At 59.3% G+C, this 26,721-nt stretch overlaps 1 protein-coding gene and 1 long non-coding RNA gene across 6 annotated transcripts; one reads left to right on the top strand and one right to left on the bottom strand.

Moving 5' to 3' along the window:
* Positions 1 to 4,775: 4,775 nt before the first annotated feature.
* On the top strand, positions 4,776 to 25,948 carry SREBF1 (sterol regulatory element binding transcription factor 1). 4 transcript variants are annotated; one of them, XM_040453013.1, is made up of 21 exons: positions 4,776 to 5,035; positions 5,858 to 5,871; positions 16,093 to 16,189; positions 17,690 to 18,121; positions 18,532 to 18,719; positions 18,804 to 18,941; positions 19,022 to 19,243; positions 19,920 to 20,034; positions 20,256 to 20,476; positions 20,736 to 20,937; positions 21,068 to 21,246; positions 21,529 to 21,790; positions 21,874 to 22,040; positions 22,228 to 22,396; positions 22,818 to 22,926; positions 23,222 to 23,331; positions 23,433 to 23,565; positions 23,752 to 23,917; positions 24,375 to 24,575; positions 24,665 to 24,773; positions 25,138 to 25,948. In XM_040453013.1, exons 1-21 carry the CDS (start codon positions 4,945 to 4,947, stop codon positions 25,365 to 25,367), a joined length of 3,555 nt encoding a protein of 1,184 aa, XP_040308947.1. In that variant the 5' UTR covers positions 4,776 to 4,944; the 3' UTR covers positions 25,368 to 25,948. The 4 variants fall into 4 exon arrangements, with proteins under 4 accessions (XP_040308947.1, XP_040308944.1, XP_040308943.1 ...); XM_040453010.1 differs by lacking the exons at positions 5,858 to 5,871; positions 16,093 to 16,189 and having other exon boundaries at positions 18,544 to 18,719; XM_040453009.1 differs by lacking the exons at positions 5,858 to 5,871; positions 16,093 to 16,189 and having other exon boundaries at positions 4,777 to 5,035.
* On the bottom strand, positions 7,013 to 11,708 carry LOC121015803 (uncharacterized). Of its 2 annotated transcripts, XR_005783973.1 has the most exons (4): positions 11,286 to 11,708; positions 8,877 to 9,084; positions 8,675 to 8,752; positions 7,013 to 7,387 (listed from the first exon to the last, which is right to left on the bottom strand). It is a non-coding gene; the product is annotated as an uncharacterized LOC121015803 (long non-coding RNA). The 2 variants fall into 2 exon arrangements; XR_005783972.1 differs by lacking the exon at positions 11,286 to 11,708 and having other exon boundaries at positions 8,877 to 9,417.
* Positions 25,949 to 26,721: the final 773 nt, after the last annotated feature.

Below are 26,721 nucleotides of genomic sequence, written 5' to 3'. Positions count from 1 at the left end.
CCTGCCCATTTTTGTTGGGTGGCCCTCAGGGGAGTCTGGTCAGGGCCTCCACGCCTGGGCCCTAGGCATCCCAGCAAGCAAAATCTCTGCCCTCGGCACTAGGGGGTCAGCGGGATGTTTCTGGAAACCGAGTGGACTCCTCTGCCCGGTGCCATCCCCTTCTCGCCCCCACGCCCTCTCTAAGAGCACCCTAGCAGGGGTTGCAGGCTTCACTGTGGGTCCCTGAACAAGTCCTTGCTCCTTCCTGGTGTATACTCCCCTGATCTATAAATTGGGATCATGGGTGGTAAACCCAATGCCTATAGGGGCCTTTTTATTACACAGTCATTTATGAGTGAAGTGGCCCAGGTGTGATACCTGGGGGCTGATAGGAACTGGGGGGGGGGGGGGGTCACAGCCCTGGCTACAAGGCACCCAGTTGTGGAGCCCAGGGTTACTCAAAATTCTCATTTTTCAAGAAAAACCAGAAATCCAGCCTTTAAGTGGAATCTTCCACACTTGACAATTAATTCAAAATCAGAACCCACGCAGAATTGGATTTGGCTTGTGGAGGTCCGATGATGTCTTGGGGGTCCCCATGTACTCTTCCTGCTACCAATTCAACCCACCTCATCCTGTGACTCCCCCTGAGTCTACATCTGGTCTCACCCCAGATAGCCTGTTAGCACCCAGGGGACAAACGTCCCCCCGCCCCGCCCCGCCGGCCCCCCCCGTTCTTTACTGCTGTCAGCTTCATCCCTCACGGTGCAGCAGAATTGGTGGTTCTACCGGATCTTTGGTGGAGTATCTGTTGAATGACTCACTGATGAACCTGGAGGTGACCTCCGTTAGTGAGGTGCTTTGGGCAAAGCTGACCCAAAGAAGCTCAGAGAGGACTAGAAATAATTTGTCCAGTGCATAGCAGAGGTCAACACGGAATGAGAATATAGGGTCATCTAGGACCAGAATCATCCATGTCAACAGCCGTCCAGATGGAGAAAGAGCGAGCAAGAGTCCCAGGCTGGCTCTGTGCTGCTTGGCCCCCTAACCTGAGCAGGTGCTAGCTTAAGCTACTGCAGAAATGAAGGATACATGGGGGCAGGCAGGGTTGCAGGGGGACTCCTGGAGTGGGGAGGGGTCTTAGTATTCTCCTGGGCAACGCCCAGGGTTGCACAGTGCCAGCAGCCCTGGCAACGCTAGTGCCTGCCCCTCTACCCATCCTTGAGCTCCGCCAAGATGAGTAGCCGAGGCCCTGTCCGTGCCCAAAATGTCTTGGTACCCCTATTTCACAGTTGGCAAAGCCGAGGTCGGGCAGGGGCCCCGCTGGGTGACCCAGCCTCTGGGAGCTGGGCGGGCCTCACAGCCCGGAGAGTCCCGGGACTACAGGGGCCCCGGGCAGGGGGCGGTGCCGTCCCAGGTCAGCCCCGCCCCCGTGTCCGGACGCACACCTGGCGGCAGTCCCAGCCAGGTGTCTGGGCTGGAGGCCGGGCCGAAAGAGCAGGCCCAACTGGTCCCAAGGGCCCAGACCCTGCCAGCCCGCACCGCGGTCCCGCCCCACTCCCACCCCGGGTCGAACGGGCGGGCGCGGTGCATGTGACCCAGGGCCCGGCTCCCGGGAGTTTCGCGCTGACGCCGCGTCACCCCACTCGGGGCCGGGCGTCCATTGGCTGCGCCCCGGCCCGTGGGGGCGGGGTTTGTCTGGCTCCGCGCCCCAACTCCCCTGGGTCTCCGGCCGCTGCCCTGCCCCGGGTGAGGAGCCAGCACGGCTCCTCCGGCTGCCCAAACCCTGAGAAAATCAGGGACGACAGCGCTGTGCGGCCGTGGGCAAGTCGCTTTACCTCCCAGTGCCTCAGTGCCCTCATCTGTAAAATGGGAATTACAGCCCCGTCCTCCTGGGATTGTTGGGAGGAAAACATGGGTTAACACTGGTAAGCGTTCAAAGATTGTTGCCAGTGCAGACACAGCCTGCCAGCATCACTGTCGGCCAGGCTGGGACCCCTGCCCCTCCTAGACACACCAGGACGGGGTGGGGGTGGGGGGGCATCACCACATCACCACGGCTGTGCCCCTCCGTGCCCTGGCACACTCCTTCCTTGTGTGAGTTCGGATCACTCCAGCCAAGAGAGGTCTGGGGGGCTTGTTTGGGAGTCTCAAGCTATTTAGGGGGAGGAGCCACCAAGAGCTTTCCCTGAGAACTGCGGAGCCCCATCCTGTCTTTCCTCACTCTCACCTTGAGAATTGCCCTTGGCAACGTAAGGCTGTGAAGCAAAGTTCTTTTGTCTTTTAGGTATAGGCAAAGGTATAAAGCACCCCCCACCCCAACTATCACCCATGGCAGGGGCTTCAATTTCAATTGGCATTTCTATTACCCTCTTTCTCCTAACTCCTGAAGTTATGGCATGCACATTCATTGACTCCTGCTCTTTACATATCTGGTAAATTCATTTAAAGAACGGTGAGGCAGGTATGTTGTGATGATGACTCCAACACACCCTACCTGCCTCTGCAGAGTGACGCAGGAAGGGTTATTCTCATTTCACAATCCAACAGCCGAGACTCAGAAAAGTGGAAGGGCTCCAGGTCGCTAAGCAAGCAGGTGAAAAGCCAGGCCAGCATCCTGACTCTGGAAAAAGGTGTTTGTTTGTTTGTTTTTAATGTTATTTACTTTTGAAAGAGAGAGAGACAGAGACAGAGACAGAGCGTGAGTGGGGGAGGGGCAGAGAGAGAGGGAGACACAGAATCCCAAGCAGGCTCCAGGCTCTAAGCTGTCAGCACAGAGCCCCACGCGGGGTTCGAACTCATGAATCAAATCGCAAGATCATGACCTGAGCCGAAGTCAGATGCTTAACTGACTGAGCCACCCAGGTGCCCCCCCCCCCTTTTTAATGTTTATTTTTGAGAGAGAGAGAGAGAGAGCGAGCAGGGGGGCAGAGAGAGAGGGAGACACAGAATCTGAAGCAGGGTCCAGGCTCTGAGCTGTCAGTGCCCTATGTAGGGCTCTAACTTACTAACCGTGAGATCACTCACGACCGACACCTGTAAGATCATGACCTGAACCACCCAGGCGCCCCTGGAAAATGTGTGGCCTTCATAGGCTTCACTCAGTACCCGCTCTTCTCCCCACTCCTCTCCCTGGGAAGGACTGTTAGAATTTTCAGGTTAGTCACCAGATTCCCAAGGCCTCCTAGGTGCTTGGCTCCTGCTTGGGGTGGTAAGGGACTGGGTAGGGGGGCAAGATGAAAGATGGTTGGGGAGAACACAGATCCCTCTATGCTCCCCAGCAGAAGTTCATCTAGATCCTTGGGCGGATGCCAGAGCAGGGCCATTTGGGGGGCAGATGCGGTTTGGAGACCCCCATGGCTTCTGGCCACTCTTGTTCTGGGTAATTTTCCACAGCAGCCGCTTCTGGGAGGGAAACAGAGAGCTGCATGTACAGGCTGAGCCCTTGGGACTTGGGCCTCCAAGTCTCTCCTGGCCAAGGCACCCCCCTTCTAAAGTGCCCCACTAATTTTACTCCCTCAGAAGGTGTGGCCAGACAAGCTATATCTGGAGCCTGAGCAAGACAGTATTTGGGCTGGCATGACTCACTGAAGTCAGGGGCTAGGAGAGACTGGGGGGTCCAGACCTCTGATGGGTCTTCTTGGCTACTCTCCACTTGCATACTTCCAGGGACAGGCAGCTCACTGCCTTTCCAGTTTCCGATACTCAAATGTTCTATTTTATCTCAATCCGTCTCCATGGGTCCCTCCCTTGCCACCTAGCTCTGTCCCCAGTCCACAGGGCCCAGGGTTTGGCCTCCAGCCATTTTCCTAGCGAAACTGCCTCCTCTGACCCAGACCCAGCCTGTCATGATCCAGGGCAACCTGGCTCAAGTCTAAAGCACAATCCACCTCTTCCTTGTGTCCCCATTCTGGCTGCCGCCAGTGCTAAGCACCGAGTTTGGAGTCAGATAGCCCTGAAGCCCTGTTGTTGTCCCTGGGTAACTGTGTGCTTGGGCAGTTAGAACTCTGGGTCTTCCTGTGTTCCTGGTTACTGAGGCCAGCTCACCTCCAGGGGCTGTACTGGGTCCACTGGCTCCCAAATCCCTGCCTGTACTGTCACCACAGCTGGATCTGGGAGGAAACCTGATTAAATCAGGAAGGGAAATTGTCTTTTCCAGGCTCCCTTTGGGCTATCCTCTTATCAGGAGACCAATCTGATCTAAGGAAACTGGGGGTGGGGGTTGCAGACTGATCTCACAGGCCCAGCCCCCTGCCCCCCCCCCCCCCCCCCCCCATGTAATCACTAACATCCCAACCAGCCTATGGAGAAGCAGCACCAAGCTCCAGTTCCAGCTGATGAAACTAAAGCACAGAGTTGGCAGGAGAGCTCACAGCAGGTCTTTACAGCTCGCTCTATCTTGGACAGATCTGTCTTGTTCTAAAGAGCCAAATCTAGGAAGTGAGACTTGTCCAGACCCCACAGCTCACCAGCCCCAAGTCCAGAGACATTTGGGACAGGCCCTGTCCTGGAGTTTCCACCCAGACCCCTTGCTTGGCGTTGGAGAAACTGAGGCCCAGGGAGGGCCCATTGCCTGCCCGAGCGTCCCTGCAGCAGTGGGCCAGAGGCTGGATAAAATGAATGACTGGAGGGCACACTGATGGAGGGGCCGGTTGGAGGTAGGTTTTCGAGGCTGACCCGGTGGCCTGGTCCCGGCTCTCTCCAGGTAGGGTGGGGCCGGCTACCCTGGAGGGCGGGGCCTCCCGACAGGGCCCCGCCTCCGCCCCGCCCTCCCTGCGGAGCCACAGCGGGGGAACCCAGTTTCCGAGGAACTTTTCGCCGGCGCCCGGCCGCCACCGGGGCCAGGACAGGACGCGAACGCGCGCGGCGGCGGCAGCGGGTCGGGGCCGGCGGACGCGACACTCGCTGCGAAAGTCCGTACGCGGCGGCGGGCCCGGCGGGCCGCCCGGAGGAGGCAACTGCGCCATGGACGAGCCGCCCTTCAGCGAAGCGGCCTTGGAGCAGGCGCTGGCCGAGCCGTGCGAGCTGGACGCGGCGCTGCTGACCGACATCGAAGGTACGTCAAGGGCCGCTTGGGCTCCGCGGGAGCCGGGAGCTCAGGCGGCGACCGGCCTTTGTCTCCCCGGCCGGCGCGGGGCGCCGGCTCTGTACTGCTTGCGCGGGGCTTCCCCGCGTCTCTGGGCCGCGCGCTGTGGGCCTCCTTGTCCAGACCGCTCTGAGCGTCCCTGTGCCCGCCCTGGCGTCTCGGGCCACGCCTCGCCGGGTCTCTTGGAGGCTCAGGGCCGGGCACGTGCGCCTCTGAGCGTCCCGGGCCCCGCGCCGCGCAGCCCGTGAGTCCTCAGCCCAGTGTCGGCCGAGGCGGGAGCTTGAGACCTGGGCGTCGCCGAGGCCCCGCCCCTGCTCCAGCCTTGACGTCAGCTCAGGGTTACTCGCGGTCATTCCCTCCGGCCTGAGAGTTCAGCTCGGCTCAGAGCTCACGCGCATGCGCGCGGCGCTTCCTCCTGCCTCTCCTCCCTCTCCCCTCCACCCCGCCCCCGTCCGGTTCCCCTGGTCCAAGACGGGCATCGCTTCTGCAAACATTCATTCAACATTTACTGAATGCCAGGCCGTTTCCTAGGCGTTGTGCGGAGGGGGGATTCACAGGCCGGCCTGGGATCCTCCTTTTCTTGGGAGCACGTAAATCCACCAGAAAAACCGCAAACGGATATTTAGTTGCAAGCTGGGGTGGAGCAGGGGTGGGGTGAGACCTCATTGAGCAGACTTTTGAGCGGAGACTGAGAGTCAGCCCCGGACCCTCCTGGAAAGGATGTTTTCCCAGCCGAGGGCGTGGCAAGGGCGAAGGCCCCGAGTTTGAGGAGTTAAGAGGAATGCACTGGAGGTGAGGTTGGGACGGTTGATAAAAAGAGGATCCCCTGTGGGCTGGAGGGCGGACTAGGACTGAGGTTTACTCACATCTTTGAAAGCATCATTGTTTGCTTGACAGAGGAGGGGTTTGGGGACAGTGCGGCAGGTACCATTTGGGAGGCTGTGGCCCCACTTTGTAGATAGGGCAAACCACAGTCCCCAGCAGACTGCCCTCCGTGGTCGCTTCGCAGTTTCAGCAACACCGGCTAAATTGCGGTTGGTCGATGGGGAACCTGAGGCCAAGAGCACAGGACTCAAACCTCCCACAACCTAGACAGACATGTCCATGGAGCCCGTGGCACCTGGGGTTACCAAAACAGGCACATCTAAGTCACCCACTCCTGTCTTACTGCAGCCTTGCATGGTAGCTCAGCTGGCTGTCAGCCTGGGGTCTTATCAGCTCCCCTTCCCCACGGGCCAGGCCAGGGGAGGGTCTGGGAGGAGAGACCCTGATTGTGGGGCTTTTCCAAAGCAGGACTTGAATCTGGACACTACTCACTTACTTTGACGTCCTGCCCAAGCTCTCTCAACCTCTGTGCCTCAGTTTCCCACTCTGGATACAAATGCTTCCCTTCCTAGGGGAGTTGGGAGAATGGAATCAGGGCAGGTGTATCCAGAACACAGGTCTGGCGTAGACCTTTCTTATTGACTCATAGAAGCATTAGGTCCTGAGGCCCAAAGGCCAGGCCCTCCCAGCCATTGGGGGCTGGGGGCAATTAGGCATCAGCTCTACTCTGTGAGAGAAGGGGAAAACACTGGGGCCTCTTGCTGGTTGGGGCTTGATGTTTGCCTGCCACAGTAGATTTCTCAGCCTTTATCCAAACTTTCTGTCTGCCCCCTGCCCCCCCGCCCCCGCCCCCTCCAGTTACACAGAGGATCTCTTTGCATTATAGAAAAATTAGAAAGTGCAGGTGAGCAAAAATAAAAAAAAACAACAACCAAAATCTTCCTTAAACCCATCACGCAGAGATAAGCTGTGTTAATTATGTGGGGGATTATTTTCTGTGTATGTCCATATATGTGTGTGTATATATATATATATATATATATATATATATATATATATATATTTGTTTTTGAATGGCTCTACACTTGTGATCTACTTTTTGAAAACATCATTGAGGTACAATTTACCTGTCGTAAGATTTACCCATTTTAAGTGTACAATAAGTTTTTACGTTGACCAAGTTGTGTTGACCATCACCAGTTAGTTGTGGAACATTTTCATCCCCTCTATTTACAACTGCTCCCTGGTCCACACCCAGCCTTCCACACCCAGCCCAGGCAACCGCTAATGTATACTTTTATAGAGAATAGGGTCCATTAGCTCACAGCAGGTTGTAACTTGCTTTGTTCCTGTATCTATAGCCAGGCAGCAGTCGAGTTCCTTGGTTTATCTACTGGGTCATCCAGGTTGTTCTGTTCTTATAAACTGTACTGCAGGGGACACCCCAGGCCAGTCTTTGCTTGGATGGATCCTTCTTTAGTTCTGTAGGCAGACGTTCTGGGAGGGGAATTTATAGTCAGAGACCAGGCCTACTTGTGAGGCTTTTACCCTGTCCTTGGAGAGAGGCAGATTCAGGGTCTAGAGAGATGTGACTTGGGTGTGGGAAAGGTACGGTCTCCAGGTCCCCTGAGATGACAGAAGGTTGAGAGGTAGGCCAGGCAGGCCTCGAGTGCCTGAAAGGGTAGATGGACTGAATCTCGGAGGCAGTGGGGAGCCCTGGGGGGGATTGGAGCAAGGCGTTGCCATGCCTGGGTTACATGTCGGAAGCTTCCTCTGGCCGCTGGAGTGGGGGAATCACAACACTAACTGAACACTTACTGTATCCCGGCACCTAGCTGACCATTGGGTCCCCCTGACAACCCTGAGTAGGGTAGACTTCAGATCTTCATCTTACAGATGAGTGAGTGCCTTGAAGCACACAGGTTAAGTGACTTGCCTGAGGTCACATAGCCAGAACCTGGCAGAACCAGGATTCAAACTCAGGCTGTGGACTCCAGAGGCCACGCTCTTAGCTGCTGTACTCCTAAGAGTGGGGGTGGGGGTGGGAAGCAATAGAACAGGGAGCCCTGGAGGCTGCTCCATGTGGGGCTATGCTGGGGGCCTGGGAGTAGGTCAAAGAAGGGTCAGAGGCCACACTGTCACCTCCCTCTCCCAGCCCAGAGCAGCCTTGAGTCATGAGACGAGGACTGTCACCAGGCAAGGGGCCAAAGGCCTTGAGCTCCACCCAGCCCTGATGCCCGCCTTTGCCAAACCCTCTGTCCTATGACGGGTTTGGGGGCGGAGCTGCCAGCATGAGCCCTTAGTTCTGTGGGTGAAGGCATTGCCTGGGCCCGGTACACCCCAACCTCCGGCGAGCCCCGTCTCCTCCCAGGGCCTCCTGTTCTGGCTCTGTGCTTTGGGGGGTCCTTGTGGCAGTGGGTGGAGGCAACAGGAGAGCAGTCCTGTGCCATGTTTGGGATTAGTGTTAAGCCCCCGGCAGGTTTCACTTCTCTGATTAATTTCTCAGATCTTGTACATGCTTTTTAAATGCCGGAGAGGCAAGTGGCCGTGAGATTCCGGCAGGGGCGGGGCTGAGTAGTCACCCTGGGGGCGCTGGTTTATTTGAAGCCTTTGGTGGCACAGTTCATTCTCCCCTCTGCCCGGGTATCCCCACCTTCACTCTTTTTCATACCCCGGCAGTCCTCCCAGACAGGGTGGCCTTCCTGGATCTCACCCCTCCCCGCCCCAGCTCAGCACTGGCAGTGTTTTGTGGCGCTCTCCCGGCCCTGGGGTCCGTCAAGGTACCTGGATAAACCACAGGAGGGCCTGCCTTCTAGGTCTCAGCCCAGGCCTGTCTGGCTGTTTTCTGGCTTCAGGGCAGTCCTGGTGGAGAGAACACACATTGGGGGCCATTCTGCCACCCCCCTCCCCACCTCTCCCCGTGTTATCTCACGCCCAGTTCTTCCCCCAGTCCCACCAAGAGGAAATACAGTGCAAGACTGCTTACTGTTCAGCTCTCAGCTCCGGGCATACAACTCCTCAGTCCCCAAACAGCGATGGCTCCCCAGTGCCCCCAAGATAAGGTTCCTTTGTCCCAGCATGGCGTTCCTTACCTGCAGGGCTTACCAGACCTGTCTCTTCGGGGGGATGGACAGAGGCATGCTGGGAGTAGGTTGAGGTGTCTGGGGGTTACCTCCTGTCCAATGTTCACTTCGCTGTGGACGCAAACATCCTGAGTGACCTGGTCAACCCCAGGCAGGGGTCACCGCCAGGCGGAGGACTGGGATCTGGACTTTGTCTGAACAACAGGTGCAGCTCAGTTGGGAATGGCAGCACTGACTGGCCAGAGGAAGTATCTCTGGCCTTGTCTCTTGCCAGCCATCGGCCCTGTGGATGTGCCCTTTGATCCCCAGACCCGACCAGGACGGCATTCGTGTGACACCTATGTCCCATGTGGCTACACAGAGGGGGTTGTGTGAGGGGAGGCAGGAGAGCCTTAGAGACAGATTTGGGGCTCCCACAGGGGGGTATCTTCAAAAAAAATTTTTTAATGTTTATTTTTTTGAGAGAGGGAGAGAGAGAGAGAGAGAGAGAGAGGGACGCACGAGCAGGGGAGGCACAGAGAAAGAGGTAGAAAGAGAATCCCAAGCAGGCTCCATCCTGTAAGCGCAGAGCCCGACACAGGGCTTGAACTCATGAACCATGAGATCATGCATGACCTGAACTGAAACCAAGTCAGAAGCTTAACCGACTGAGCCACCCAGGCACCCCTGAAGGGGCAGGGTGGTCTTTGAGGCTGGCTCCAGGTGTGTGGTTCCCATGCTGAGTTTGGGAGGTGGCACAGGGACAGTGTGTGGCCTGGAAAGGCCCACCCCCACCTGGAACCCTGCTCAAGCTCACCCCCTCCCCCCAAGTGACGCTCCAGCTCTCTCCCAGCAAGCCTGTCCCTCCCAGTCACATGCCAGGCCTACCCCTCCTAGGGCTCTGGGGTTCCCACCAGATCGCAGGGGTCTTCAAATTCAACCCCTGCTGTGTGACCATGAACAAGTGGCTTAACCTATCTGGCCTTCAGATTTTCCTCAGTGTACTAAGAATAATGATAGAAGCATCTTCTTGTGGGTGCCTGGGTGGCTCAGACTATTGATTTCAGCTCAGGTCATGATTCCAGGGGTCGTAGGATCGAGCCCCATGTCCGGCTCCTCACTGTGCGTGGAGCCTGCTTGAGATTCTTTCTCTCTTCCTTTGCCCCTGTACCCTTCTCACGTGATCTCTCTGTCTAAACAAACAAACAAACAAATGAAAACCTTTTCTCGGAGTTGTGGGCAATCAGCCCATTAGAGCTCAGCCCATTTAGAGCTCAGCCTCTAAATGAGCTCATTTAGATCAAGGGCTTACGTAGCACAGGACACATAGTAGGCCCTCAACCAATTTTCATCCTTTAGAGCACTTAACCAGGACCCGGCACCTAATATGTTTAGCTTATTATCCAAGGATCCTATGTTGGAAGTTTCTATGGACTGTGGTTCCAAGTTCTGAGCACCCACCATTTTTGATTCCGGCTCTCTGCTTGGGAGACAAGGTGGGGCTGGGTAAAGTGGGGAGCCTCTCACCTCTCCCCCTGCCTGATCCCCAGGGGGCAACACCCAGTCCTCAGCTACCATTAAAGATAAAGAGACTAGGGGCGCCTGGGTGGCTCAGTCAGTTAAATGTCTGACTCTTGATTCTGGCTCGGGTCGTGATCTCACGGCTTGTGAAAATGAGCCCTATGTCAGGCTCTGTGCTGACAGCCCTGAGCCTGCTTGGGATTCTCTCTCTCTCTCTCTCTCTCTCTCTCTCTCTCTCTCTGTCTCAAAACTAAATACACATTAAACAAAACAGCAGCACGTGGCCTTCGAACCAATACATCCTCTTCAGGTTGAAAACAGGCTGCAGGGACACAACCCCTATTTAGACAGGGGACAGCTGCTCAGCGGTAGGGGACTGCCCCTAAACTGCCACTGTCTCGGGCCCTGGGTTGGTTTTCAGCTGCCAAAATGATGAGTAGGTGCCCCAAGCCTTCACCTATGACAAGATGTCTGAATTGGTGCTTCCTCGCACCTGGTATAGTGGCCATCTTCCGGGTCACGTTCAGGGTTGTTTGGTGTGTGCAGTTGGGAACTAGCGTGTGGAGTGACACAGAGGAGGGAAGAACCTGAGAAGGTGACATCAGATCGCGTTTTGAAAGAGGAGCAGTAGTTTGCTAGGTAGACAAAGGCTACCGGGAAGGGCATTCCTGGTAGAGGGAACAGCCTGGGCGAATGCATGGTAGCCCCGAATAGCATGGCGTGTTCGGAAAGCAGACGGGGAAAGTGAGGCAGGGAGAGAGCCCTGTGGCCGGAGACCGGCAGCGGGACGGTGGCTGGCTGGCTGTACAAACCTCTGATTCTCGTCCCCTCTGTGCTCAGCCCTGTGCTGAGTGATGCCAGGGTTTGGGCCCTCCCAGGCAAGGCCCGGCCACTAATGGTGGTCAGGAAGGCCTCCGGGAAGGGGCAGTGCCAGAGCTGAGCCTTACTGAGCTTTGTGCTGCCTCCTCTTCCGTTCTTGCACACCACACACACCTCCTGACCGGATACAAGTGCTGCCAGCAGGTTGGGGCAGAGCCAGGCTGGAGCGAGGGCCCTCTCCTGTCTCTGGCAGGCTGGAGCTGACCAGTGTGGACTCTGGGGTTGGTGGACCTGTGTCTGAGTCCCAGATTCTCTCCTTGGCAGAGGCAGCCACTTGGACACACGGCCTCTCTCTGAGCCTTAGTTTCCTGGTCCGTCTCGAGGGCCCATGCCCAGGTATGCTGGGGCTGCAGCCATGGGCCCATCCTCTTCCAGGAAGAGCCAGCACACATTTGCACCCCCAGGCAGCCCCGAGTGCACAAAGGACAGTCTGTCCCCGTTGCATCCATGACCAGCCGAGGTCGTGCAAACCTGCTGACCTGAATCCTCAGGAGGATCAAGGAGGCACTGGTAGGAGCAGCAGGAATGAATGGCAGGCAGAGCGTAGCCCTGGCTTCCCAGAACGTTCGGCGAGTGTCCCATCCCTGCCTCGTGCCCTTCAAGCAGGCAGAGGTGGAATGCTGCGGGCGTCCTATAAGCCCTGTCCCATGTCCTCTCCTGTGACGGTGCGGCTTTATATCCTTCACTGTTCCTCAGAGTTGTGCAACTTTGTGATCTGCATTGCACGGGACAGTTTGCAAATCCTTTTCCTGCCCATTTCCTGGAGAATTGGTGGCCTTGGCTCAGGCAACAGACAGCCTGGAATCTCAGCTTCCTGGCTGCCTCCCTGAACTCTGTCCCCTCTTTGCTCCCTTTGCTCTGGCGACACTGGCCTCCTTGCTGTCTCAGCATCATCACACCAAGCTTGTGTCTACCTCAGGGCCTTTGTACTTGCTGTTCCTTCTGCTCCGGACATTCTTCCTCCCTCCTGGCCTCTTTCATTCAGGCCTCTACTCAGATGTTACCTCCTCAGAGAGGCTTGCTGATCACATGTGTAGCGGCCCCTCGCACTGTCTTCATGTGGCCTCTGTTTCTTCATGGTGCCCGTCACCATCTGTACCCACAATTCCTCCATGTATTTGCAGACTGTCGGTCACTGGAACATAAGTTCCACGAGGGAAGGCCTTTATGCTTTGTCCCTGTACCCTCAGTCCTGGCAAAGGCCTGACACACAGTAGACACTTAAGAAAAGGCAGTAGATATCGTCAGAGAGACAACTCTGGGCTTCACGGACCAGGCCATGTGAGGGAGGTGGTGAGCTCCCTATCTTAAGAGGCTTGCACACAGAGCTTGTTTGGGGTTCAAGGCCTCATGAAGGTTGGATGGGCTGGAGGCTTCTGTGATGATCAGATCTGGGCTCCTGCCAGTTGGTGGTATTGGGTCCTCCCAAGATTTCCATCATGGCCTCACAGAATAAACAGGCCAGAGAATAAAAGGCTGCCCCACATCTGCCTTCCAAAGGAGGTTTCAAGGTAGAACCAGGGAGGGAGAGGGGCTCAGGTTTCCTGTTGGGCCCTGCTACAATCAGGGCAGGACTGGAGAAAGGAGAGGAAAAGGGAGGAATCCGGGCTTGGGGAGGAGGTGAGGAAGGTGAAAGATTGGAGGGGGTGCGAGATGGGCCCACTGAGGCTCAGAGTCTATGCCTCCTTTTCTTCCTTGTGTTCAAGGGCATGGACCTTCGGGCCTTCTGAGTCTCTCTTTATGCCGGAAGCCTAGTGTTCAGCTCACTGGAGAAGGGTCCACCACTTGGGAGCCATGGCCAGCTTTTTGGGGCCCGCTGTCTTGGGCACTTCTCTTGCCTCGCCCTAGTCCCAGCCCAATTTACTCTGCGTAAAACGATCTTCATTAAATGGTCACGGAGCTCTGACTTGAATGTTGCAAGTAATGGGCAACTCACTACCTGCCTTAACAGTTCTAGACCATTTTATTTGCTGCAGAGGGACTAACGTTTATTGAGATCTTGCTGAATGCTGGGTGTTTCATACACTTGCTCTCTTATTATTTTTTTTTCATTTTTTTTTTAGTGAACCTACAATGTTATATTAATTTCAGGTGTACCATATAGTGATTCAGCAATCCTATACATTACTCAGTGCTCATCCTGATAAGTGTGCTCTTAATCCCTGCCACGTCCTTCATCCATCCCCACCCCCACCCTCCTCCCCTCTGGTAACCACCAGTTAGTTCTCTGTAGTTAAGAGTCTCTTTTTTGCTTTGTCTTTTTTCTCTTTGGTTTTTTAAATTCCACCTATGAGTGAAAGCGTATGGTATTTGTTTTTCTCAGACTGACTTCTTTCATTTAGCATCACACTCTCCAGCTCCATCCATGTCGTTGCAAATGGCAGTAGTTCATTCTTTTTGATGGCCGAGTAATATTCCATTGTATATGTTCATTTTTCTTTCAGCTGTTGATGGGCACTTGGGCTGCTTCCATAATTTGGCTTTTGTAAATACTGCTGCAGTAAATATGCTTGCTCTTCTAGAACCCCACCCCTGTCACCTCTGGAGACCAGGGGTGGAGGCTCAGAGAAGGGGAGTGACCTGCCTGGGATTACATGGCAGGTGAGGCACAGAGGGAAGGCCCGCCCCATTGGCCGTACGGGGAAGAGGAGGGCTGTAGGGCTTGCTCTCAAATTTACCCCCCCTCTTAGCTCTGGCACCCAGCTTCTGCAGGAATTGGCGGGCACATTCAGCTCCAGGGGAGAGTGAGATGGGGGGCTGCTCAGGCCGTGAGTTCGGGGAGAGGCTGGCCCCTCATATGCCACCAGATGCCTTGTGACACGCAGGCCCTCTTTCCCGCTGCATCTTAGTTTAGACCGTGTCCTCTGCCCCATGGCCAGCGCCCCCTCTCAAGAGACTTTCCTGACTCCTGCTACCCTCAGGGGGGCATTGGGTGACCATTCTCCTTCCTACCTCCTCAGGATGGAATGGGGGCAGCGCACAAAGATGTGGGAAATGGAAAACAAAAAGGCATGAAACTGTGGAGAAGGGAAGAGAAGGATGAGACAGGAAGTGGGTGTCCCAGGCCTGACACCCTCAGGGCTGGCCCTGGCCCTGCCCTGAAAAGTTTCAGGCCAGTATTTACTTGTCGGTCCTGCCACATTCTGGGCTCAAAAACTGGGGAACGTGGTAAGGAAGAACAGAGCCGTGAGGGTCTGCTTTTGAAACTTGTGCGTGGAATTCAGGCCTTGGTGTCTAACCTGTCTTCAGTCTTTCCAGCAGCAATGCTTTGGATGAGGTCACAGTCTTTCCAGCAGCAATGCTTTGTTTTGTTTTTTTTTTGGGGGGGGGTGAGAGAGGGTGTGAACACCCATAAGCTGAGGAGAGAGGGAGGTGGAGGTGCTAGAGAATTTCCTTATCCTTGGCACCCCCTCCAAAGCCGTGGAAAGATCTAGAAAGATCAGGAAGTAGATGTGTGTAAGGGAGATGGGGCTGAGTTTCCTTGTTTATAGGCTGGTGGAGAGGGAGAGAGATTGGGGGCAGGAGGGACTCCAGGCCTGAACACGCTGCTCACTCTGCCATGCCTGCCTGCCTGCCTGCCCAGGATTCAGCCACCCTCCAAGGCCGCAGGAGACAGAGACAGAGGAGGGGCAAGCCCCCGTGCTACAGTTGAAGGCTGGGGCAGGACTTGCTGGTGGTCTGTTTGGCCACAAAAGCCCAAACTGGCAACCTGGGCAGCTTGCCAGGCTCTGTTCATCTGTATGTGTGTCGAACTTTGACCTTACTCAGAAGGGGAGGCAGTCCTAGGTACCTCCTCAAAAGACCCCCAGAGCCCGTCACCCATGCCTTCTTTACCTTCTGTCCCAGGGATTAGGCTGCCTCTTGGGCTCCCAGGACCCTGCAGTGAATAAGTGAGTCAGGCTATACCTGGCGATTGCTGGGGGGAGGGGGGTGGGAGACCTTGGGGGCCAGGGCAGACTTTGCTGACCTCCTTCCCTCCACCCCAAACCCACAGATTTCTCTGCAAATGGACATCTGTGCAGACAGAGGACTCAGGTTCCAGTATTACCTGAATGAGTAGTTTGGGATAAGTAAGGGTCTTCCTTCCTCACTCTGGGCCTCAGTTTCCCGGCTCTGGCCAGTTATTAGTCATCCATGTGCTGGGGGATGGCCCAGGAAGGGAAGGTCCCCGCACCTAAGACCAGGCGGCCCTTGGCCTTACGTCAGCGCTTCTTGGTACTGAGCGCAGCACCCATTTTCTCCTTCACTTTTCTCATTAGAGGCCCAAGGAAATGTGATCATCCCATTGTCTAGAGAAGCAAACTGAGGCCTAGGGGTGGGGAGCCGCCCAGAGTGTCAGCGATTTCCAAAGAGTGTTGGGGCATCCCTTCCGGGGGCCTCCCGGTCCCGAGCCCACTCCGCGGCGCTTCGCGGATGTGGTCGGAGCTGGGGGCTTAAAGGGGCCGGTGACCGCCAGTAACCCCGGCGGGTGTCGGCGCCGAACGGGTTAAGGGCCCGCGCCCGCGAGTAACCCCGGCCCCATTCAGTGCCGCGGGGTGAAACCCGAGCCCTAGCCGCCGTCGGGGGTGGGGCGGGGGCAGGGGCGGGGCCCTAATGAGGCAGTGGCGCGGTCGCTGATTGGCCGCGCGCGCTCACCCCATGCCCGGCCCGCGGCCCCGGGGGGGGCGGAGCCGGCGGGGGCGGGGCGAGGCGGGGGGCGGGGCGCTCGGCGGGCTTTAAAGCGCGGCGGAGCCCTGACAGGTGGTCTGCGGTGCGCGGAGACCGGCAGGCCAGCCGCCGGGGCGCCCCGAAGGGGCGGCGGGCGCGGGCCGCGGAGCCATGGATTGCACGTTCGAAGGTATTTTTTGGAGGACCCCCCCACCCCTTTATCACAGAGCCTCCACCTCCGCTGCGGGGTCACCACCCCTGGTTCCCTCAGAGGGGGGCGTGTGTATGCAGTGGCTGTGGAGCTCCCAATAGGAAGAGCCAGTTCCTGAGGGGGCGGAGTGCCAGTTCCCGGCTCTCACTGGAGTTGGTGGGCCACCCCCAGCCCCCATTATTTACCCCCACCCAGGCGTTTGGAGTGAGAGGGTGGCCTTCCCAAGTCCTCCAGGGAGGAGTCCTGCTGTCCCGTCTCCCAGCGCCCCCCACCCCGCTCCCGTGAGTCAAATCTGGGATCCCAGACCTGGATTCAGTTTTTCTTTCAGGGCCTCGGTTTCACCATCTGTCAGAGGGGCTCATGAGGGCTGGGGTGAGGGATGGAAAGCCCCGCAAGTGAAAGTGCGGTATGCGTTTCCCACCTGCATCAACCCCCCCCCCCCGCCGCCCCCCGCGGACCCATGGGGTGTTTCCATTGGAGGACCCAGGGAGACTGAGCCCGGCACCCCCGTCTCATGCTGCTGCAGCCCATAAGGAGGTCCCCTCCCTGCCTGGGCACCTGTCAGTAGGAAGGAGGCAGGCAACAGTGAGTCCCACGGGGGGGCCAGCTTCCTGTCCCGCAAAACCTTGGGGCAGCCTTGCCGTGAAGGGCTTCATCTTTTCTTGTTGTACAGACGAGGAAACCTAGGCCCCGTGAGAGGAGGCTGTTGGCCCAGGCCAACAGTGGCGAGCAGGGCCGGGAGCTCAGGCTGGGGACCGCGGGGGTCCCAGGGCTGTGCTCGTGGGTCCTGCAGAGCACTTTAACCCAGTGGGTGGCTGCCCCTGCTGGGTTAGAGGGCCCCGGGCCAACACAGCCAGGCAGCTAGTCTCCCGCCAGCTGGGGCAGAGGCTGGGGCAAGTGGCGGGGAGTGTGTCCCAGTCTGTACGAGGAGGAAGGAGTCAGGACAGACAGCATTCGCTTTTATAGAGGGGAAACTGAATGACCTGGTCTCGAGGCTGCTTGGCTGCAGGGTCGGTCTGGGCTTGCGCCCAGAACACGCAGGGACACACTGGTTGGCACACACGTGGCCAGCGGCTGGCTCAGCCCCAAGCCTCGGCCTGTTCCACAGAGGAATGGGTTGGTGATGGCAGCCCTGACGTCCGCAGTCCTGGGCCTAAGCCCCAATTCTGCCTCAGCGTAGGTGTGGGGCAAGTGAATGGGCCTCGTGGGACCGGGTCCCTGCAGGGCTGTGACCTTGTCCGGTTGTTGCAAGGACTATTGGATACATACGAAGCACCAGGCATTGCTTCAGGTGTCACAGGTGCCCAAGCAACTGGCTGTGTGTCTGGGGGCACGGGCTTATGTGGGTGGCTTTCTATTTCTGCATCATTGCTCCACACGTACAGCTGTGTGGACAAGAGGCAGGGAGTGTATGATGCCCTGTACAGGGGCCAGCCCCTGCCCTGCTGTCACTCACACAGCCTCTTCTCCTTTCTCCAGACATGCTTCAGCTCATCAACAACCAAGACAGCGACTTCCCGGGCCTGTTCGACCCACCCTATGCTGGTGGTGGGGCAGGGGGCACAGACCCTGCCAGTCCTGATGCCAGCTCCCCGGGCAGCTTGTCTCCATCTCCTGCCACCATGAGCTCCCCACTCGAAGGCTTCCTGGGGGGACCCAAGGCGACCCCTCCACCCTTGTCCCCTCCCCAGCCTGCACCCACCTCATTGAAGATGTACCCGTCTGTGCCTGCCTTCTCCCCTGGGCCTGGTATCAAGGAGGAGCCATTGCCGCTGACTATCCTGCAGCCCCCAACCCCGCAGCCCCTGCCGGGGTCCCTCTTGCCCCAGAGCTTTCCGGCCCCAGCCCCACCGCAGTTCAGCTCTGCCCCTGTGTTGGGCTATCCCAGCCCCACTGGAGGCTTCTCCACAGGTAAGGGGGGTGGGGAGCGGGGCATGGGGGGGCGGGGACAGCAGGAGCACAGAGAGGAAGGTCTGCTGCGGTCTCGGGAGAGGAATTGGCAGACTTTAGACATTGGGCCTCTGCTCTAGTGCCTCAGACACCCCGGTACTAGCAGTCCTTGTGTTCTTGTTATTTTGGGGTGAAGCATTGCCTCCCACTCTGCCGGGGTGTCCACATCCACGCTGTCCTTCCAAAGACAAACGCCCGCCAGGAAAGCCTGTACATCTGCATTCGAGCTCTAGGCATGGGTTGTCCCCATAGGAAATAGGCCCCGGGGGGTGATGACTCATCCAAGGCCATAGGGTGATAGGGCCCTGAAAGGTAGGTTGAAAGTGGGTTAGGGCAGCCTGTGCCCGCAGCCCCAGCCTTTATCTCTGCAGGGACCCCTCCAGGGAACACCCCGCAGCCGCTGCCTGGCCTGCCACTGGCTTCCCTGCCAGGGGTCCCGCCCGTCTCCTTGTACACCCAGGTTCAGAATGCGGCCCCCCAGCAGCTGTTGACAGCCACGGCCACCCCCACAGCAGCCCCTGGAACAACCACCGTGACCTCGCAGATCCAGCAGGTCCCGGTGAGGAGGGCTGGCCGGGTGTCAGGAAGGTGGCAGCCCCGGTTCAGACTCCCAGCTCTTGGCTGAGGCGTCCCCCTCTCCCAGGTCCTGCTGCAGCCCCACTTCATCAAGGCGGACTCTCTGCTTCTGACGACCATGAAAACAGACGTGGCGGCCACCGTGAAGACGGCGGGTATCAGCTCCCTGGCCCCTGGCACGGCTGTACAGACAGGGCCCTTGCAGGTCGGTGGCATGGGTGGGGCAGGAGGTCAAGGGGTCTGCGCATGTGCATGCCCGGCTGGTGACCCGTACCGGCCCTCTAGACCCTGGTGAGCGGAGGAACCATCCTGGCCACAGTGCCGCTGGTAGTGGACGCCGAGAAGCTGCCCATCAACCGGCTGGCAGCCGGCGGCAAGGCCCCGGGCTCGGCCCAGAGCCGTGGCGAGAAGCGCACAGCCCACAACGCGATTGAGAAACGCTACCGCTCCTCCATCAACGACAAAATCGTCGAGCTCAAGGACCTGGTGGTGGGCACTGAGGCGAAGGTACGGGCAGCAGTTTTCAGAGGCGCTCTCTGGGGTGACCCTGGGGAAGGAGGTGACCGGAAGAAAAAAGAAGGATTGAGACTGAGCCTGGGCCATGGGCTTTAGCCTCCTTGGGCCTGGCCAAGGCCAGTGATTCAGCTTCACTTCATGGAGGCAGGCTCCCCTGTGTGGGGGGGGCGCTAATTTAGGTACTGGGGATACAGCAGCGAACAGACAGACAAAAACCCTGCTCTCTAGGAACAGTCGTTCTAGGGGGGACGGGGGGTGACAAGAAACAGGATAAATAAGTAAGCGTTAGAGCACGCCATATGGGGATAGTAGGTGCTGTGGAGGAAAATAAAGCAGGAAGAGGGATGGTGAGAGTTGCACATCTAAACCACCTCACAAAGGTGACATTACATAAGCAAAGACCTGAAGGAAGTGAGGGAGTGAGGCATGAAAACGGTAATAATAATATCAGTTAGCTAGACACCGTCGTATGCATTTTACGTATTAATCTTGATGCCCATCCGGGGAGTTAGGTTCTCCTGGGGGAAGAGCATTCCGTGTAGAAGACATAGCAAATGCAAAGGGCCTGAGGCAGCGGTGTTGTAAAGCAGCGTCACCCACCTCGCTTAGGTGCCTACTTGCCAGGCCTGACCGGCTCCCTGTGCTGTGTCTCTCCTACCACCTGCAGCTGAATAAGTCTGCTGTCTTGCGCAAGGCCATCGATTATATCCGCTTCCTGCAACAGAGCAACCAGAAGCTCAAGCAGGAGAACCTGAGTCTCCGCACGGCTGCCCACAAAAGCAGTGAGTCCTGGCCTCACCCTTCCCTTGGCTCTGCCCACCTCCCCTGCCCCTGCCTGCCCCTTAAGCTCTAACCCTATAAGGGCCCTTAGCCCCTCTTTTGGCCCCAACTGGACCTTTAAGAGCTGGGCAACCTCCTAGTTCCCCTCTCCACAGGGCCCTAAGCTGACTTGGAGTGGGTATCCTAGCCTTCACCCCCAGCCCTGCTCCTTTCTGGCCCACAGAATCTCTGAAGGACCTGGTATCAGCCTGTGGCAGTGGAGGAAACACAGACGTGCCCATGGAGGGCATGAAGCCCGAGGTGGTGGACACACTGAGCCCGCCACCCTCCGACGCCGGCTCGCCCTCTCAGAGCAGCCCCTTGTCCCTTGGCGGCAGGAGTAGTGGCAGTGGTGGCAGTGGCAGTGACTCAGAGCCCGACAGCCCAGTCTTTGAGGACAGCCAGGTAGGGTCCTGCCGTTCCCTCCCCGCCCCCCCCCCCCCACCCCGTCTGTCTCCCTGTGATAACATCTGAGCCCTAAGACTAGGTCAGGAAGAGGCCCCTAACATATCCCACCTCCCATTTTATAGACAGAAAAACCGAGGCCTGTAGTCATGTGAGGTCCCACAGTGAGTGTGGGTACAGTGCTGAGCCCTTCTTCCTTGTTCCATCCTCTCTGGGCCACTCCCGCTCTGCCCTCCCTGACCTGCCCACCACCCCCCAGGTGAAGCCGGAGCAGCTGCTGTCCCCTCACGGCCGGGGCATGCTGGACCGTTCCCGCCTGGCCTTGTGCACACTCGTCTTCCTCTGTCTCTCCTGTAACCCCTTGGCCTCCCTGCTGGCCAGCCGGGGTCTCCCCACCCCCTCGGATGCCAGCAGCACCTACTACCGTCCTGGGCGCAGCGTGCTGGGCACTGAGGGCAGAGGTAGGACAGGCCAGCGTGGGTATCTTTGGGTGAGAGGTGGGAAGGGATACTCGGGGGGACCCTAGGCCCGTGGAGCTGGGGCTCTGGGTTTCCGGGGAGTTGTGTCCCCCATCCTTCTGTCTACCCCCAGATGGCCCTGGCTGGGCCCCCTGGCTGCTGCCCCCACTGGTCTGGCTGACCAATGGGTTGCTGGTGCTGGTCTTCTTGGCGCTCCTCTTTGTCTACGGCGAGCCGGTCACACGGCCCCACTCAGGCCCCGCCGTGCACTTCTGGAGGCATCGCAAGCAGGCTGACCTGGATCTGGCCCGGGTAAGGGGTCAGATCCTGGAGGTGGGGTTGGGGGGACTGGGCGGGGCCGGGACTTAGGCAGCCCCCGGGAAAGTGCTGGGTGCCAGTCCCCGTCCCTTCCCTGTCATGGTGAATCGGGCCCTGTCTTCCCCACTCCTGTCTAGCCTTCAGACTCCCATTGAGTGGGGGACACTAGGGTCATGGTGCACAGCCCAAGGTGGAAGGATCTTCAGAGCAGGAGGGGTATCGCGTGCTCAGATTCCCTGACACCCCTTTCCTTACCTGGCAAACCCTCATCCCCAGGGGGACTTTGCCCAGGCCGCCCAGCAGCTGTGGCTGGCCCTGCGGGCGCTGGGCCGGCCACTGCCCACCTCCCACCTGGACCTGGCGTGTAGCCTGCTCTGGAACCTCATCCGCCACCTGCTGCAACGGCTGTGGGTGGGCCGTTGGCTGGCAGGCCGGGCAGGGGGCCTTCAGAGGGACTGCGCCCTGCAGGCGGATGCCCGCACCAGCGCCCGAGACGCAGCGCTCGCCTACCACAAGCTGCACCAGCTGCACACCATGGGTATGAAGGGTGCGGAGCCGGGCCTGAGGGGCTCCTGCCGCCCCTGCCCCACACCCCGGCCTCATGTCCTGCCCATTTTTCAGGGAAGTACACGGGCGGGCACCTGGCTGCCGTCAACCTGGCACTGAGTGCCCTGAACCTGGCGGAATGCGCGGGGGATGCCGTATCCCTGGCCACACTGGCTGAGATCTATGTGGCCGTCGCGCTGACGGTCAAGACCAGTCTCCCGAGGGCCTTGCATTTTCTGACAGTGAGTGGCTGGCGGGCTGGTGGGGACAGGGCTGGGGGCGTGTCCCTGCAGCTCTGACCAGGGGCTGCACTGGAGGAGGCAGTTGGTCACGGGTGGGCTCCCGGGCCTAGCTCGGGTCTCAGGCCAAGGTCTGGTTTTGAGTCCCTGTCTGGGTCCAGTGTGACAGCCCAGCTCCCCTCCCCTACAGCGCTTCTTCCTGAGTAGTGCCCGCCAGGCCTGCCTGGCCCAGAGTGGCTCGGTGCCTCTTGCCATGCAGTGGCTGTGCCACCCTGTGGGCCACCGTTTCTTCGTGGATGGGGACTGGGCCGTGTGCAGTGCCCCGAGGGAGAGTCTGTACAGCTTGGCCGGCAACCCAGGTGCTCTCTCACTCCTGTGCCCATCCCCTGTCCTCCCACCTCTTCCTTTGTCCCCCGTGCCCATGACGCCCCCCGTCTGTCATTGCTGTGGAGGCTGCAGGAACGGGAAGACTGGCTCTGTCTCAGTGGGGGCTCCTCAGAAGCAAAAAGGGAGACAGAGATTTGGGGGCAGGTGGTTGATTTGGGAGGTGATCCCAAGCAAGACCATTCATTGTGCAGTAAGGAGATCAGATGGAAGGGGACAGGCTGACAGAGGCACGTTATTAAGTAGACTACACTGGCCAAGGTGGGTCATCCTATCCAAGGACAGGGGTGGGAGCATTTATCTGTCCCACCTGCATGACCAGGAAAGAGCACTTGGTGGGGAGAAGTGGATGTGGGGGCCCTTCCTCCCACCCCGCTCACCCACTCCTCCCTGCAGTGGACCCCTTGGCCCAGGTGACTCAGCTCTTCCGCGAACACCTCTTGGAGCGAGCACTGAATTGTGTGGCTCAACCCAGTCCCAGCCCTGGATCAGCTGATGGGGACAGGTGAGGGGCCCTACGCTCCCCTGCAGGCAGGCGCCCTCCACGGTGAAGTCTGGGAGTGGCTACGTCCAGGGCCCTGTGTGGGTGGCCAGAGCCGGGCTGCTGTCCACCCGCTGGGTGGCCCCAGGCGCATCTCAGTTCCTCCCTGGGTCCGCTTCCGCCCCGGCTTGGCAGGAAGAGATGGCCGCATGGTACAGCTAGCACATCAGGCTGCGCTCGGGTGGGAGGTGAGGAGGGCTGGGGCCTGCCCAGGCCCCCTGCCACCTGCGCTGACTGCCAGTCCTCTCTTCTGATGCAGGGAATTCTCAGACGCCCTTGGGTACCTGCAGCTGCTGAACAGCTGTTCTGATGCTGCCGGGGCCCCAGCCTGCAGCTTCTCCATCAGCTCCAGCATGGCCACCGCCACCGGTGAGCCCCCAGGCCCCTGCCCTGTGACTCCCAGCTCAGCTTCAGGTACAGTGTGGCTGAGTTGCAGGGAGCCTCCCCACCCACACCTCTGCTCCCTACAGGCACAGACCCCGTGGCCAAGTGGTGGGCCTCACTGACGGCCGTGGTGACCCACTGGCTGAGGCGCGACGAGGAGGCGGCCGAGCGGCTGTACCCGCTGGTGGAACACCTGCCCCGCGCCCTGCAGGAGTCCGAGTGAGTCCCGGCCGGAATCTCCCGCCCCCCCCCCCCCCCAGCACAGTGCTGCTCCCCCCAGCCTTTGTTCCGGGCCGTTGGGGTCACCGCCTTTTCTTCCCCGTGAAGCCACAACCAGGGCAGCGGGGAGCTTAGTGAGGGCCTGGGCCCGGTCTGACCATCAGTGCTCTGCCCTGGCCCCAACAGGAGACCCCTGCCCAGGGCGGCTCTGCACTCCTTCAAGGCTGCCCGGGCCGTCCTGGGCCGCAGGAAGGCAGAGTCTGGTCCGGCCAGCCTGGCCATCTGTGAGAAGGCCAGCGGGTACCTGCAGGACAGCCTGGCCACCACACCAGCTGGCAGCTCCATTGACAAGGTGAGGGTTGGTGCCGGGGGCCTCGCAGGTCTGGGGGGCGGTCGCCGCCTTTCCACTCCTCGGACGTTCTTCCTTGGGTTGCAGAAGACTGTGGGGTTAGCCTGACAGTACAGGACTTGAGGCCCGGCTCGCCTTGCTTTTCTGGCTGAGGCTTGGGTCCAGGGGAAAGTGGCCACCCCTCCGCCCCCGCCCTCAGTTTCCCCACCCCCAGGAGGAGGGGTAGGGTGAGTGGTCTGGCAGAGCCCTCTTTGGAGGCTGCCCCTGTGGCAGGCGGCAGGTGTGGGGGCCTGGAGAGGCGGGCGGCCCCGCGGTGCATTGCTGTTGCATTGCACGTGAGTGAGGCGGGTGCAGTGCCTCGGCAGTGCAGCCCGGAGCCGGCCCCTGGCACCGCGGGCCCCCACCCTTCCCCTCCAGGAGCCGGAGCCCCCCTGACCCCTGCCCTGCCCACCACCCCCAGGCCATGCAGCTGCTCCTGTGTGACTTGCTCCTTGTGGCACGAACTAGCCTGTGGCGGCGGCAGCAGCCGCCCGCGCCCACCCAGGCCTCGCAGGGCCCCGGCACTGGGGCCCAGGCCTCCGCCCTCGAACTGCGTGGCTTCCAGCGGGACCTGAGCGGCCTGAGGCGCCTGGCGCAGAGCTTCCGGCCTGCCATGCGGAGGGTGAGTGCCCACGGGGCCACGAAGCAGCAGGTGCGGGGAGAGCCGGGGCCTGGCCTGAACCCCGACTCCCCCGGCCTCCTCGTGCCCAGGTGTTCCTACACGAGGCCACTGCCCGGCTAATGGCAGGGGCCAGCCCCACGCGGACACACCAGCTCCTGGACCGCAGTCTGAGGAGGAGGACAGGCCCCTGCGGCAAAGGTGAGAGGGGCACCGCCCTGGTAGGGGGCGGGTCCTGGCCCCGCCTCCCCTCCCCTCTCCGCCCAGGGGTGTGATGGATGCGGAGGGAGACTGGGTAAGAGAGGCAGAGACCAAGGGACTTAGTGGTGCTTGCCTGATGGCGATGTCCTATCTGTCAAATGCACCGGGGGGCCACCATCCTCTGTGGATGGACGACTGTGCACGCCTCTCTGAGTCAGTGGCACGGGACAGGCCCTGGGGAGGGGTCTGAGGCTCCACTCGGTGCGCCTCGAGGCGCGCGGGGAGGGCGGCCAGTGGGGCGCGGACAGGCCCCGAGATCCCACCCGGCACGGCCCTGCCCCTGACGCGCGTGCGGTGTGCACAGGCGCGGCGGCGGAGCTGGAACCGCGGCCCACGCGGAGGGAGCACGCCGAGGCCTTGTTACTGGCCTCCTGCTACCTGCCCCCCGGCTTCCTGTCAGCTCCAGGGCAGCGCGTGGGCATGCTGGCCGAGGCGGCGCGCACGCTCGAGAAGCTCGGCGATCGCCGCCTGCTGCACGACTGCCAGCAAATGCTCATGCGCCTGGGCGGCGGGACCACCGTCACCTCCAGCTAGACCCCTCGCCGGCGGCCCCAGCGCCCCGGTATCCTTCGGCCTGTGTGCCGGGACGGAGCCTCGACGGCCAAAGGCAGCGACAGAGACGGTCCACCCACGGGCGGCACTGTCTCCTGGGGGGGGGGGGGTGGGTGGAGATAGGCACTCAGGTGCTTTTGCTGCCTCTTGACCTGGGAGGCCGGAGGGGGCGCGAGCCCACCACCCCGACTGCGCCCCAACCGAAGAGGGAAGAGCGGCGGCCAGCATGGTGCTGACCTCTGGTGGCCGATCGGGGGATTGCAGGGGCCTGGCCGGCCGATGTCACCTCCTGGCTCTGTAGGCACCCGGTGGCTTTTCCCCCCTTCTGTCTCAGAGAGGGGTACATTTCACTGAGCTGAGGGGGGCTGACTTGGTTTTCCCAGCCAGCAAGGGGGCCCTACTCCAAGGCGCCTCTCTCCCTTCTGGAGAGACTTGTACATAGTGTAGATCAGGCGCACCAGCCTCCTGGCCTCTGAGGCTCAAGTGTTACTTTGCCTTTTGCAAACTTTATTTTCATAGGTGAGAAGTTTTGTACAGAGAATAAAAAATGAAATTATTTATAATCCGGGTTTTGTTCTTTGGGGGCGGAAGGTGTGCGCTTTTGCTGATAGAAGAGCCAGAGGGGGTCCTTTGGGTCTCCCCTCCCCACCCGCTTCCTGCCCTAGACCCAGGCAAAGGTTTCCCACTTTTTTTTTTTTTAATTTTTTTTTCAACGTTTTTATTTTTGGGACAGAGAGAGACAGAGCATGAACGGGGGAGGGGCAGAGAGAGGGAGACACAGAATCAGAAACAGGCTCCAGGTTCTGAGCCATCAGCCCAGAGCCTGACGCGGGGCTCGAACTCACGGACCGCGAGATCGTGACCTGGCTGAAGTTGGACGCTCCACCGACTGCGCCACCCAGGCGCCCCGAAGGTTTCCCACTCTTATCCGCCATTAGGAACTAAAGTTTCCCCTTCGATATGGGAGGCCTGTGGGTACGACCTCTAGGTGACCTGGATCCCTCCAATTTGTGAGCCACACGTTTGGACTGTATCAACCCTTAATCCTTAAGAGCTGTTCTGGTTTCAGCTGCCCCTTCCCACGTCCTTACTTCTACCCCTATCAGCCCTCGGGTGACATGAGGGGACGCCATGTCCTTAAGGACCTACTGTGATAGGAACTACAGACTGGTATCCCTGTTTGGGGTGTGCGTCTCCCCTCCCCCACCCGTATGGCAACCCCAGAGCCCGAGGCCGCCTGGAGTGTGGGTGCGTGGGCGGGTGCCCTCCCAGCAGAACCGGTCAGATCCTTGACGGTCATCCATTTGTGCCCCACTAAGCCTTCCTCTCCGTCCCC

The sequence above is a fragment of the Herpailurus yagouaroundi genome, unplaced genomic scaffold, assembly GCF_014898765.1.
Source record: "Herpailurus yagouaroundi ecotype Mexico unplaced genomic scaffold, PumYag 208, whole genome shotgun sequence".
In the NCBI taxonomy this organism is placed as follows: Eukaryota; Metazoa; Chordata; class Mammalia; order Carnivora; family Felidae; genus Herpailurus; species Herpailurus yagouaroundi.
The sequence above is the reverse complement of the archived record's forward strand: the minus strand, read 5'-3'. Positions and strand labels throughout refer to the sequence as shown.